Source organism: Cajanus cajan, chromosome 10 (genome assembly GCF_000230855.2).
Source record: "Cajanus cajan strain Asha chromosome 10, NIPB_CcT2T_4, whole genome shotgun sequence".
Taxonomy (NCBI): domain Eukaryota; kingdom Viridiplantae; phylum Streptophyta; class Magnoliopsida; order Fabales; family Fabaceae; genus Cajanus; species Cajanus cajan.
The window spans coordinates 40,980,640-40,995,045 of NC_138526.1; the positions used below are offsets into that span (position 1 = coordinate 40,980,640).

Consider the following 14,406-nt stretch of genomic DNA (forward strand, 5'->3'; position numbering starts at 1 on the left):
TTTTGGTTTTTACTCTGGAACTTGTTTGAATGGGAACTTAGATGGGAATTTTGGAGTGTTCGATTGGTTTCGTTTGTGTTTGAGATGTTTCCAGCAATTAGAAATAAGTAGGGCGTTATTTTGGATTTGTTAAGTTTTGGCTTTTGAAAATGTTTCATAAGCTTAGTTTTTGAAGCATTATAACTGTTAGATAATTACCCATCCAAATTTTAAAACTATGTTCTCTGAGAAGTAAGAAGTGCAAAGAAAGCCACATGAAATTGAAGAAAAACATGAAGAAGTTGAGATTCATTTTGATAATCGATTGACCCTCGCCTAAAGTTTCCATTAATTGATTATCGTGGCCTCACCCTACCAGTAGTGACTTGGCCAGCCTTATTCTATCCCCTATAATAATAATTAGTAAAATAAAATTGATCACAATAATTAAAAATAATACTAATAATTAAAAAAAATAATATAATACCAAAATCCTCAATAATCATAATAAATATTATTTATTATTCATTGAATTAAATGATGTATAATCCCTCAACTTCTCTTCTATTTCTCTAATAAACCATATTTTTCTTTTACCTATTTTCCTTTTGATTCCCCCCCCTACTAAATGCACTGTTTTGTTTTGTTTTGTTTTTGTTTTTTAATGATGGAAGAATTTAATCTGAATTGTTAGTTCATTTCAAAATAAACAAATATTATATCTTGTTAGTATTAAAATTATATATTGGATTAAGATTTTATAATACAAAGTCTTGTTAAAATCTTTGTTAGAATTTGATGATTTTTATGACATTTTAAAAAGATATTTTAATCAGAATTTTGTAATAAGATTCTAATGAATTTGTATTTTAAGAATTTATAAAATTTGAAAGGATTTTATTAGATTTTAAAAAATAATATAAATTCTTTAAAACATAATACAATTAATATATAAATAACATAAAATAACAACATTAATAAATTTTCTAATATTTTATTAAATAGTTGATTATTTATATTTTCTCATTTGTATTATTAATTTAAATATTATATTTGGATTTATAATATTTTTTAATTGATCGAATTGTTAAAACATAATACAATTAATATATATTTATTAAATTTTAATAATTTTAAAGTCTTAACAATTTATAATATTTAATAATTTAAAAATAATTTTAAATATTTAATAATTTTATAATAAACATTGATGATTTTTTTTAAGTGAAAAAAAATCTTTATTAAATATTATTAAATTTCGGTGTACTCTTAAATTTTTTTCATTAATTTAATTGAATATTATTAAATTTTGATGTACTTTTAAAAAAATCTTAAATTGTCTTAATTAAATATCACTATATTTTAATATACTCTTAAATTTTTTTAATTAACTTAATGGAATATTTCATAATTTTTTATATTAAAAAAATCTTGATTGAATACTAGAATATTTTTTTATAATAAAAAACTTTTAAAATCTTAATTCAATATCTCCCTAAATATCTATTTAAAAGTGAATTATGATTTTAAATAAAGTTTACTTTTTTTTAGGGTAAATAGAGATCAATAACAAAGGAAAGAAAATTATAATCTTAGAAATAACAACCTACGTGGATCAGTTCGAAGCTGGTGGTACAAATCAATGGGACAACGTCCAACTCAAATAACGCAATACCAAAGTTTGGACCCAACTTTGTTAACAAGTCAACATATGCATAACCTTTTCAAAGAGTATTCCTAAAAACAATATTCCAAAGTTTTTTCATCAACTCCTTAATACTACCAATAAGAGTTGCATACATGTAATAAATTGGATAAGATTGATTTATCAAAGATAACACATTGAGTCAAAGTGACAAACCATTGACAAGAATCTCCTTCTCCAAGCTATTTTCAAACCCTGGAACATAATTAACAACTTTGCTTGGGTATTATTTACCCAACGTGTATCTCTGTAGAGGCCTAAGATCCACCTGCCATTTGAATCTCGAGTGATTCCTTCAATTCCAACTAGGCCCAGCTAGCACAAGGAGCTACCATCCATATCTAAGAGACTTAATCCCCCACAATTGTAATGCATGTGGACTACCTTTCTTAAGGGAGTTACACCCTCGTACATATGTTGCATGACTACATGAAAAGAAGTTGCCTCCTAGACTATTTCCCACATGCTCTTGACTTATGCTTTGAACACAAAATCATTACGAGAAATCCAAATCACCCAACACAAGATAAGTGGTAAAGAGCCAAACCTTCAATAACAATCATGAAGTTAGAACAACCAACCCTCCTCCCTCGGTGGCACAATGCTCACCTACTTCAACTTCAACCATGCTTGATATAAATCATCGTAAGTGAAAACCATGTGAGTCACATCTTCACATTACACCCCACACCATAGGCAAAGGATTATTCATCACGTGGTCCTAAACTAGAAAAGCCCTTGTTGGGAGGGCATCGCTACACATTTGCCAAAGGAAGAAAATAACGTTCTCTGCTAGAGGTAACTTCCACAGCCAACTCTAGGAAACTTGCTCCCTCTCCTCTTCATCCATCCTCAACCATTGGTACCCAAACTTAGCATTGTAGCACCCAACCAAATCATGCCAAACAACATCCTCTAGATCCCTATGCAGTTAGACATTCAACCTATAGAGCATATTCATTATCGCCTGGATATGGGTTTCGGCTTGAGACAAATCCCAACTCCCATCACTCCAAATGTCTCTTAGCTGAAAGAGCTCATCATGAATCTAATGAAAGGAACCTCAAGGGAAATTTGAGATCTGTCAAACTGTTGATCAACCCAAAAGGTGCACTCTGTATTCCCTATCTACAATTGAAATCCTAGGTGCAATTCTCTAAAGGCTTTTTTCAAAGACGCTAGAATAAAATACCCATTATTCCCTAACATGGCCTAAACAAACTCCCCTAGATATTTGGCTCGGAGGACTTGAACCCAAAGCTTCAATGATCCCCAGAGTCAGCCTTGATTTTATTAGAAAGTTAAAACAATTATTTACAACTTCTATATTGGTTTCAAGTGTTGGTTTTACCATTTACAATTTTAAAAAGATACAAAATCCCAACTTTTAAGCCTAAATTTGATAGCTTGACTTTTACTCACTTTTTTGATCATATACTGACTTATAAGCCTCATTTTTAGATGATTCTAAAGTAATTGGAAAGCTAAAATATAAGGTTAGAACTCTTATAAGGACCTTAAAAGGTAATTTGGATTTTAAAAGGGTACATGGGCATGCACAAAATAAGCACGAGTGTGCTTCACTCAAAACAACCTTGCACAAGCGTGTTTCCTTAAACACAACCATTGTTCCCTCAAGTTTAGCAGTGCAAAGTCATGTTACCTTTAACACTAGCCAACATGGGCATGCTCACCAGCAAGCATGACCATACTATTAGTACAGAGTCATTATATCGCATTGTACTCAATTGGTGAGTATGAAACTTAGATCTCTTCTTTTTATTTTTGCACAACAAATACAAAATCACTTATACAACACTTCTATAACACTCAAATTTTGAATAATTATTCCAATTCTAGCAACATATATGAATCTAAGCAAAACTCCCTAATTCATATATAAACTCTAACCCTTAGATAACCAAACAATTAAATCATGCATCAATACCACATACAAAGCACAATTAACATTCAATAGGAAACCAAAGAGTCATATGAATTACAATCACTCCAAGTACAAGTAAAATAGGGGGTTCCCAAGGTTTCCTTTCAAAGCACAGAAGAACAAACAAAGGGATTAAGACCAATTTTGTTATCCAATATATATCCCATACTCTAGAGTGAGATAACTCACTCTGCTTTATCTTAATAGATGCTAGACGAAGGATGATAATCTATAGGATTCACTCTAATGACCTTTACGTTCTCCCCATGAAGCTCTAGAGTCAGAGAAAAAGAGAGAGTGTGAGTTGGAGAAGCATAAACATTGGTTTGTTATCGCCATAATCCCCTTTTTAAAATTGTTTTCCTCATTTTTAATAATCAAAACATTATTTTATCCATCATAAAATATAATTAAAATACATGATCTCCAAAATAATTCATATAAATAATATTATATTTTCATAAGCTCTCTTTAATTAACTAAAAAAACCTATAATTATTTAAAAAGCCTCTACATTATTCTATAAAACTCAATTAATTAATTAAAACATTCTTTATTAATTTTAGAAAAATTTGGGGGTGTTACAGACTAAAACAATAATTTCAAAATTTAAAGTAAACATATTATAGGAATCAAAATCAAAATCACTCATTTTATTATAGAGATTAAATAAATATTTAAACTTAAAAAAATTTGTTTTATGTTAGTTTTAAATCTGACTTTGGGGTTGAAAACTAAATTTAAAACAAGTTTTGGACTTGAAATCAACATATGGTTTAAATCCAATTTTAAAATGTAGTTATGGTTGAAAACTTCTTTTTAAAATTGGAATGTGTTTGGCACGATATTTAAGGAGTTTATAAGTTTTTTTGACTAACTTATAAATTCTCCTAAACAAAATAAACTTGTTTAGTATGCGAGCTTATTTTAGAAACTTATAACTTATAAACTCTTAACTTTTTTTTCTTTCCTTTTTTTATCACCACTAATTTACTTAAAATCATTTTTTACCTTTTTAAATTTAGAAACTATTTTGTTTCCATATTACTCTCTTTCTCTATTAAATAAATAAATGTCATTTTATATTAATCTGCTAGCTTTATCAACTAATTTTATTAAACACTTTCAATACAATCATTTAGCTTACAAACTTTTAACTTTTTAGATCCTAACTTATAATTTATAAGATTTCAACCAATTTATAAGTTAATTTTACCAAACAAACCCTTGGTTTAAGATTTTAAGATAAAAGGAATTGGTTTTGAATCATAAACTAGTTTTATAGCGAGTTTAAAAAAATCAAAACATTTTTTTAAAATATAGTTATGGATTTGAAATCCATACCATTTGAATGGATATGGATTAGATTTTTAAAGATCAAACCCATGCGCATCCTTACTTCTTTGGAATCATCATTGTTGCATTTTCATTAAACTAATCAGATCAAAATTTTATAGTTCAAGACCTCAAATATGACTTTCTTTGAGATAATAGGCCCAATAATTGTGATAATAATATCAATTGTTTTGGTTAAAGTTAACTCCAATCAAGTCTCTACATATGACATTTGAGTCTTGATATTTGGTAAAAAAAAAACAAATATGAAAGGAAACTAAAAATTGCTATAACAAATGACAAATGTAATAACATTCATGGTGAAATCATGACTAAAATTTATTTTCAATTGTAATTGATAATCCAATATTTTGTCATTTATATTTTTCCATTACATTTTTAGTTTGACAACCATCGATATCATGACACTTTAATCATTTTAGAAGAGACGCCTCTAGCCACCCCTCTACAAAAGAAATCCGGATAAAAACCGAGACTTAACAATTGCATGATCAATGATTAATAAGACAATAGTAATTTCCTTCAAAATTTGACAAGTATAAGCAAGTTGTGACTACAATACAACAATGCTATACAAGGACATGCTCGAAAAGGCATGGTCAAAGAATAGTTACAAGTACCACTTCCAACTTAAACCTAAGGACTCTCATCATCTGAACTAAAGTCATCTGTTCTCCTATTTACGACTGCTGGAAAAATTCTTTGACGAATATCAGGAGGAGGAGGCAGATGAGATTCAGATGAAGAAGAACGTTTAGAATTATTATTAGAAGTTTCTTGTTTCACATTTTTTACCACTGGTTTCTTTGGTGGTGGAATTTTTATCTCCCTGCATACCTTATCCAACATTATTAAGAAATCACGTACTATTACAAACAATCTCAACCCTTCATCCTTCCCCGAATCTCCATGAAAGTAATCACCAGTGCTCTTCACTAAAGCCATGATTTTCTTCTCTTCTTCTAGCAAACTTGTGACATCACCCTCAGCTTTCTCCACAAAACTCTTCACTGTCTCATTAAAACCTTTATCATCTTGTACGTTGCTTAGGTCTTTGTTTATGAAGTCTTTTGTTTTTACGAGACCATGGCCTAGTCTAGAAGTTGTTCCTATTAAGGCATCAGCATCTATTGCTGCTGCTTTCTTCACATTCTCAAGTTCACTGCTTAAACGTGAAAGCACTTGAAGACCAAGTTCACGATATTGGTCTTCTGATTCAATAGAAACGTCCTCAAGAAGGTCTTCTGTTTTCACACTAGAAAAACTAAGACTTTCTTTTGCCGTGCGTGCAGCTCTTATGCCCTCAGTGCGCATGATTTCTTGAACCACAAAGTGTAAGAGAGTAGTCTTGCCGTCCACTCCTTTGACATCGGATAATTTCAGCAATGTATCAAGTTTGAATGCTTGTGCACCACCACGAAATGTCCCATCATTCATACGATTGCCAGTTTTAAGAACAGCTTCAAGAAGTTTGAGGAACAATCGACTGCTTCTTAACTTTTTGCAAGCAACCTAACAACATTGAAAGGAGCATGAAAAATTTTATTTGCTTCTAGGAGGTATTGATAGAACAAAAAGTGGAACATAATAGGATGCCAACAATAATATCATAGCTATTTTTGGTTTTTAAAAATTAAATTATCATCAACATGAATAAAATAGATTGATCTTACAGAATTGAATAACATGATGTAGCTTTTGTATCAATTCATGCATGTATGTATATGAAAGTGAGATAATGTGTGCATACAAATGAAATCGTATGTGGTAACTTAAAATGTACTACAACCAATTTTGACTGAAAATTTTGTTTGTAAATAACATACATCAACAATTTTAACTTACATAACAAATGTCTTAGTCAATTTAGTTCTAACAATTTAATATATACCTTTTATGATTTTAAGAATGAAGCATGTCACATGAGGATGAAATAACACTCAAGTCATTCTATGATTGTTTTGTCCATTAGTTTAATCATATCCTAGATTCCATAATCATCATGATACATTGGCAATCCAGTTCATGCGTAATGTTCCTTTTGATTTTAAACTATCAATTTAGTGTCATACCCAAAATTAATAACTTATTAGACATCAATACTTTGATAAATATAATATTGAAAAAAAAATATAATTTAAGAAAAACTAAGGAAAAAAAAATGAGGATGCTAGTTATAATGCATAATTGTTTATGCTAGTTTATACATGAATTAAATTGTCACTTGCGCAAAAATAAATTGATTTTACAACATTAAATAACTTCATATAATTTATATAAAAGTTTACATGATAATGCATGCGTGTGAAAGAGCGGGAATTTATTTGCACAAATATCTTGATTCACTATAAGTTTGGTTTAAAATTTTGTTCACTGCAATGATAATTATGATATAAAGAGTATAAACATTGCAACACACAAGTAATGGGGGGAAAATAATGATGTGATGTGGAGATCATACCTCTAAAATTGCAAAAGAATCTCGAGCAGTAGTGAGTTCTTCATGAAGAGTACCCATGTAAAGTAGTGATTCCATTCGTTTGAAAGCAAATGGAATGTCAACTAAGGCCTTTAGGAACCTATCTGCTGGACCAAGTTGGGCTAGATTACCAGTGAAAAGTCTAAGCTTAAGTTCTTCCTCTGACGTTGGTGCCATCTTCAATATGGATTGAATGAATTCTGTGGGGAGCTCATTTCCTGATCAACCAAAAATGAATTCAAAGTTATCATACGAGAGGAACAAAATACAATATTTTTTATTTTTTATTTTTTTATATATTGTCACCTTTGCTGAATACTGAAACTACAAATATGATGTTACAAACATTTTTTGGTACAAAAGTGTGAAGAGAATATTATAGTTAGAAGAGAATGTGAAGTAACAAATAACCACCTTCAAGAAGTGCATCACACACTTCTTCTGTCGTCACATTTAGTGCTTTTAATAGAATAGATAAGTTTTGTGATTTCTTAGAGTCAATGATCTGTATATATTGAGGTGCAGCTGCTTGGGTGGCAACATCTTTTTTTAGTTGGCCTTTGCCTTTATCATTAGTTGTAGCAGTATAGCCAAAAAGTGTCTCCATCATTTCTTCATTAAACCTATCAAAATATTCACCATTAAGGGTATCAACAATCAATGACATAATATATATTCTTGAAGAACAATGTAAGAAGTTTAAGATATATATATGAATTACTGGAATGATCCTGCTTTGAGTTGATTCCAGACCATTGTTTGATCTGAGTTAGCTTGAACCTTATCCCAGAAGAAAGGCTTTAGCTTAGTTTTAGGAGGATAAGATTCAGCTTCAAAAGTGGGTCCAACTTCCCCTTGAGTCTTAGGAGCCTTTGGACCAAATGGGGGAAGAGCTTTTGAAGGAGCTCCACCAGCTCTGGGAGGTGGTGGAGGCCGAGGACCACCGGGCTTGCCTTTAAGTGGAGGAGGAGGAGGAGGTCTAGGGCCATTCCCAGGAGGTGGAGGAGGTCGAGGGCCACCACGACTAGGAGGTGGAGGAGGTGGAGGACCACGACTAGGAGGTGGAGGAGGTGGAGGACCACCACTTTGAGGCTTTGGTGGTGGTGGTGGTGGTGGTGGTGGCGTTGGTGGTGGTGGAGGAGGAGGAGGAGGAGGAACAACAGAATCATCACAAGACTTAATAGAAAGTGGCTCAGGTGGAAGAAGATCAGGCCTTCCAGGAGGTGGTTTCAAAGGAAGCACTCCATTTGCCACTCTACCAGGAGGAGGTTTCAAGTCAAATGATGGTCTTGCAGCAGCACTAGAAACTCTTGCTGACTGAACTTCTGGCACTGAGTTCTTGTCATCAACCAATGCATTACTTGATAATTGAAACTCAAATTTCTCCTCTTTCATTGAATTTTTGTACAAGTTATTGGAAGAACCTGTAGGATTATTGAAATACATTTTGTCAAGACTAGTGCATGTAGATATATGTATGTCAACATTAACAGGGTATTAGAGATTGAAATTTTTTGTATGTACCAACTGAATAGTCACTCATGCTCATGCTGAGAAGGGGTCTTTCATCATTTTGACTAACTTGACCACTCCCACATAATCGATAACAACAAAAGATGATCACTACTACACCTAAAACTGCAACCGGTATAATTATACCCATAGGAGCACCAGATGTTTCCTCAGAACCAGAAGATTGTTGTTTATCCTTAGCACCCAAATATCTTCTAGGAGAAAGTGATCCCATGTAAGTGGCATGCCAAATCTTGGAGTCATCTTCTTCCTTAGGAACATTGAATTGAAAATTATTTCTTCTCAAACAATGAAGAACATTTTCCTTTAACTGAGGATAACAGGTATTAATCAATTTTTGGATGTTTTCTCTAGCTATTGAGCCAACTTCATGGGTGCTTCTATATGATTCATTTGGGAGACATAAATCAAGACCTCCAACTTCTTTCTTTAAATGTATCAAATCTTCCCAACAAGTGATCCATAGTACCTTTGCCTGTAGTTGTGAAACCATAACCAATTTTAGACTCCATTCATCAATTCTTAACAGCAATGAAGCACAAATGGTAACCATTATATGCTTTCAAATTTGACTAATATGATTATATGATTAAAGCATTGTCATTTAGTACCATATGATCTTAACAATTATTGTAAGAGTAAATTTTGGAACTTTTTCTTAAAATATTGAATGCATACTTATTTATATATCTTATAGGAATTTACTAAATTTCAAATCAAAATCGAATTGAAGTAAAACACATGTATTCTTAAATTACAACATCTTTCTAGGTCAAGTATGTATACCATTTTTACAAATCTCATAAAAGTATGTATTTAACAATAATTCCACAGAGTTCGTATAAAACTCTTGTTAGTGTCCTATGCTAAAATTTTGTATTTGAATGACCTTTGATGATCTTTAAGGCATTTTGGAAGACTAAATTCTACAAAGGATAAAAACTGAAATAATGACCATAAAAAATGGGTAGCATACAAGTTCAATATCAAATCCTAATTAAATTAAACATGCAATTATATAAATAAGACCCTATTGTAGTCACCATGATGCTTGAAATTGTATCTAAAGGTGTTAACTAGACTTTAGACTTTATTGGATAGATAGGTTGATAAGAAAAATGTGATACAATGGAATAAGATGAAGTGTAAATCCATAAGATAATCTCTAGTTGTTCAATATTATTGATTGATATTATTCTAAGGGTCACTTTTTATTTTTCACTAGATTAAGGAATCATGTGTTTACTAATTAACCATGACAACTTCCATTGATATCGACAGTTTAGTAAGAGAATAAATTGAATATAAATTGTAGGATAAAGAAGGGTAGATAGGAACCCAACCATTTAGGTATAATAACTTGTTTGAGATTGACAAATAAATCTACTGTCAAGTTAAGACAATCATGACTAAAACAAATGAAGAGTGCTAGTAATATACTATAAAATTAACTATTTATTTTCTAGTGAAATTTGTGTGTTTCATTAAATTATAAATAAGAAACATCAAATAAAAGTGAAACCTACATTATTTAATGATTAATGAATCTCATATAGAAAAGACACAAAACTGTTATACTCATGGAAATTTATCATCTTAAAATCTCAAAGTTGTTATATTTTTTCACTCTTGTTTCTTTTATTTTTTGGAAGAGGTGAAGGTAAAATAATGGAGTTATTTAAACTTAAAAACTGATTGTACACAAATGAATGATGAAGTGAGTCTTACCGTGTCCTCAGTTAATAGTTCAGATGTTGGATCAAATAGTTGGCTAATGAATTTTTCTTGAGTTTGCTTCTCTTCAATGCTGACTACTGTCATAATATTAAAAGTCAAAATGATGCAAAAGATAACCTTTATGATACCCATATATTGTTGAATTGTCATTCCAAAGGGCTTCACGTGCTTTATATTACGCCAAGGCCTAAATCCAACAAGCATGAAGGTTTACATTGCCTTCATCAACACCATTTTTCATTATACAATTGCCAACCCAGTTGTATTCCTTTGCAGATTATCGCTATCACTGGCTTATTGATACAATACCCACCAAATATGTAATAATTTTCACAATTCTGGGGTCACACATAATAAATCAAAGCAAAAAACAATTTCTCCCCCTTCTCTGAAATGTCCAATTTGTCACTAAATTGGATGGTATTCAATAAAGAATAATAATAATCATAATAACAACAATTGCAAAAGATCAATTTTAATAACATCCTAAAACAGATCTTAGGCACATGATTGATTGAAATCCAACAAAAATACAAACGAAAAGCTTCAAGGGAAGATTTAATAAAAGGTGGTTTCTGTTTTCTGCATGTGATGATAAGGATCTGAGGAAAGCAACCAAAAAAAAATGTTATTAGATCAATACAAATAGACCATGTTGGTGTTGATGATGAAATAGTGGAGAATTTGAGAATGTTTTCCAATGGTAATAACAATAAGTGGTAGTGATGAAGTTGGTGAATGACTTTTTTGTGTTATGATGCGATGACGGAAAATTTCTTGGCGCGAGAAACCCTACGCGCAAAGGGCCGTCCTATCAATTCTTCTGGATTAGGACATTGGCACCTGCTCTCGAACACAAGCTTTCTTTTTTATGTTTCTTTTTTTTTTTCTCTCTCTTCTCCTTTTTTTTTTCTTCATTTTTTTTTGCAAATATTTTTTCCTCGCAATTTTCTAATTTTATGAAAGTTACATGAAAATTATGAGCCATTGTAAAATCAAAGATTATTTGTCACCTCTCTATTTTTTGGCTATAAATCACTCATTGTAACATTATAGGTATATTCATTTTGGATTTCAAATGACAATTAAAGTGATTATTGTATAGGTGTAAAAAAAGTGATTATTATATTTTGACAATTGGATACATATAACGCCTAATTCAATGCAAATTTAAATAATTATGCATGAATTCAAATAAGTGAGAAAAAAATAAAGCAAAACAAATAAGGACAAATTATTTACAACAATGCATAAATTATAAATTAAATCATACATATTGATATGATTTTTAGAAATGTTATGCATAACTATAAATTTAATGATAAATAATTACCGATTGATGTAAAAAAATAATTTATATTGTCACAATACATTTAAAAAAGAATATTTTTTTGTTAAAATAAATTTAAAAAGAATAATTGATTTTTGTTCATTGCATAATTATAAATTAAATTTTAAAAAATACGAATTGATATAAAAACAATATTTTCTATAAAAAAAAATAATAACTTTTGGTAATAATTTTTCTGTAAAAGCCTTTTTGGCCAGATTTTCTCTACTTTTGACATATTTTTATTCTTTGTGAAAATATAAATATAATGAGAATTGTGGTTCAGAATATTCATGAAATTTGAATATAAGATAAACAATAATAAGTGAGTATAATTGTTACAAAATAATAAGGACATTGTTTTTGTCATTATTTAAATATGCTCTGGTTCAAGAAAAACTGAAAAAATTATTCTGCTTGAGTATAGTGTTTTAAATACATGAATGCAAATATTATCATCACCACCCTTCATGTAAAAGGACCCACAGCCTCACTATTTGATGTGCTACAAATTCTAACACCAATCAAGTTGATTCTAACCCTACCTTTGCCAAAAAAAAGCTACTCCATGAATGATTAGCAATGCCTTAAGTCTCATTGCCACCACTCAAAAGCTCAATGTCATCTTCATAAAAAATAATATTCAAAACTACTCCCGTATAAATTTTACTTACATTGTTTAATAATTTTCAATTTAATATTATCTTGCATCTATATATCAAATTTTATTAAAATTAAAAAATAATTTAAAACTAATTGAAGTATTTTGATATTTTAGTATATTTAAACGTATATATTACACTAATTTTTTTCTTATAAAAATAATGTATCAAATTAATATAAAATTTTGTATATATATGATGTTTTACTTTAAATTGAAAGTTATTAAGTGGTATAATATAGTTGATAAAAGTTATTCCTTATATATATATATTTTAAGATTAAAAATAATTTTTGATAGAGCTATTTGAATGAATAACTTATCATTTGCATTGATAGATGATGTACACATGTCATATAGATTGAAGATGTGCATCAAGACAGTAGACATCCATTCCTTCCTAGGCAATAGGCATGCAGCAAACAAGATTCCTTTCACACAGCTTTTCCCTGTGGAGACTGGAGACGCACGTCATGAAGAATTTGAAGTTAATGCCACGGATTTAGCTGATAAATGAAAAGCCAGCTACAAAATTAGTTATTTAATTGTGGCATTGGTGGCCCATGCAACAGAAGGGACTTATTTTCTTTTGAGAAGATTAAAAGGTTGAATATTACTATTTCATAGTTTATAATTGAGGAGGGGGACTTGACATAGATCCACAAAGTGCAATATCAATGGGGCAGTATAAAATTTTATGAAGAGATTAGTAACAATTTACCACTCTTTGGAAAAATTTAACTTTTTGATGAACTGTTGTTGCCATCGCAAAATTGCTACCACTTCCCTACGTGACTCAAGCAATATGATGTTCTTGTTAAAACTTGATCTTCATTTTATGATATGCAAGCAATCTACAACAAGAAAGCATCAATTCTCCATGCCTGGCATGTGACAAACAGTTAAATAAGGCAGTTGGAAAGTATCTTGGCAGAGAAAAAGAGTAAGAAAATTGATGCTTGTCGGTGCTTAGTCTGTGAAAACGGTAATCTTGAATTGGAGTTATACAAGACATCAAATCTACATAAAGACTCATGATTCATTGTATAGAACAAATCCTGCCCCACTAAATTAGTCTAGTCCAGTGATTGGCAAACTCTAATATAGTCTATATTAGAAGATAGATCAAGAAGGTTGAATCTCTTATAATCATCTGATTTGCGTGTAACAGGCAGAAAGAGAGTGAAGATATTGAATATTTCTGAACAACTTTTTCTCTCGAAAAGATAATCAATTAGTTTATTTAAAGTTCTCTTAAAAAGTTGACAAAAACAAATGATTAGTAACATCTACTTCGTTTCTGAATTTCGAAAAATTGGTAATTCAAACTTAAATAATAAATAAATCTTTAAATTTAACTTCTTACTATCAATTTAGTTTTTAATATATATTAATATTATCATTTGAGTCACAAATTTTATTGAGTTCCAGACTAATAATATAACATTCTCGTCTTCTAGATTTAGGAAACAACTGAGTGTTTTCTCCTTTAACATGAGTTGAACCAATAATCCAGTGGTGAGTAATTAAATCAGTAGCCATTATAAAGGAATGACTAGAGTTGCACAAACATTATTTATCATAATGCACATAATTAAGCCAAACCACTCCTATAAGGGTCCTGAAATTCTGCTAGAGCACCTATCACTTGTCATAGGACTTTGACTTGATTGGTACCCCT

General features: G+C 30.4%; 1 protein-coding gene across 1 annotated transcript; it reads right to left on the reverse strand.

Moving 5' to 3' along the window:
- Nucleotides 1-5,468: 5,468 nt before the first annotated feature.
- FH5 (formin homology5) lies at nucleotides 5,469-11,634 on the reverse strand. The gene is made up of 6 exons (XM_020379682.3): nucleotides 10,726-11,634; nucleotides 8,989-9,472; nucleotides 8,186-8,888; nucleotides 7,879-8,087; nucleotides 7,447-7,682; nucleotides 5,469-6,497 (listed from the first exon to the last, which is right to left on the reverse strand). The coding sequence occupies exons 1-6, from the start codon at nucleotides 10,936-10,938 to the stop codon at nucleotides 5,622-5,624; spliced, it is 2,721 nt and encodes a 906-aa protein (XP_020235271.2). The 5' UTR covers nucleotides 10,939-11,634; the 3' UTR covers nucleotides 5,469-5,621.
- Nucleotides 11,635-14,406: the final 2,772 nt, after the last annotated feature.

Excerpts from the sequence above, each read along its gene's own strand:
- FH5 (XM_020379682.3), bottom strand. The coding sequence starts at position 10,938 with ATGCTTGTTGGATTTAGGCCTTGGCGTAATATAAAGCACGTGAAGCCC. Across the intron at positions 9,473-10,725 it reads AACTATTAACTGAGGACACG|GCAAAGGTACTATGGATCAC; the intron begins GTAAGACTCACT and ends TCACAACTACAG. Across the intron at positions 7,683-7,878 it reads GTGTGATGCACTTCTTGAAG|GAAATGAGCTCCCCACAGAA; the intron begins GTGGTTATTTGT and ends TTGGTTGATCAG.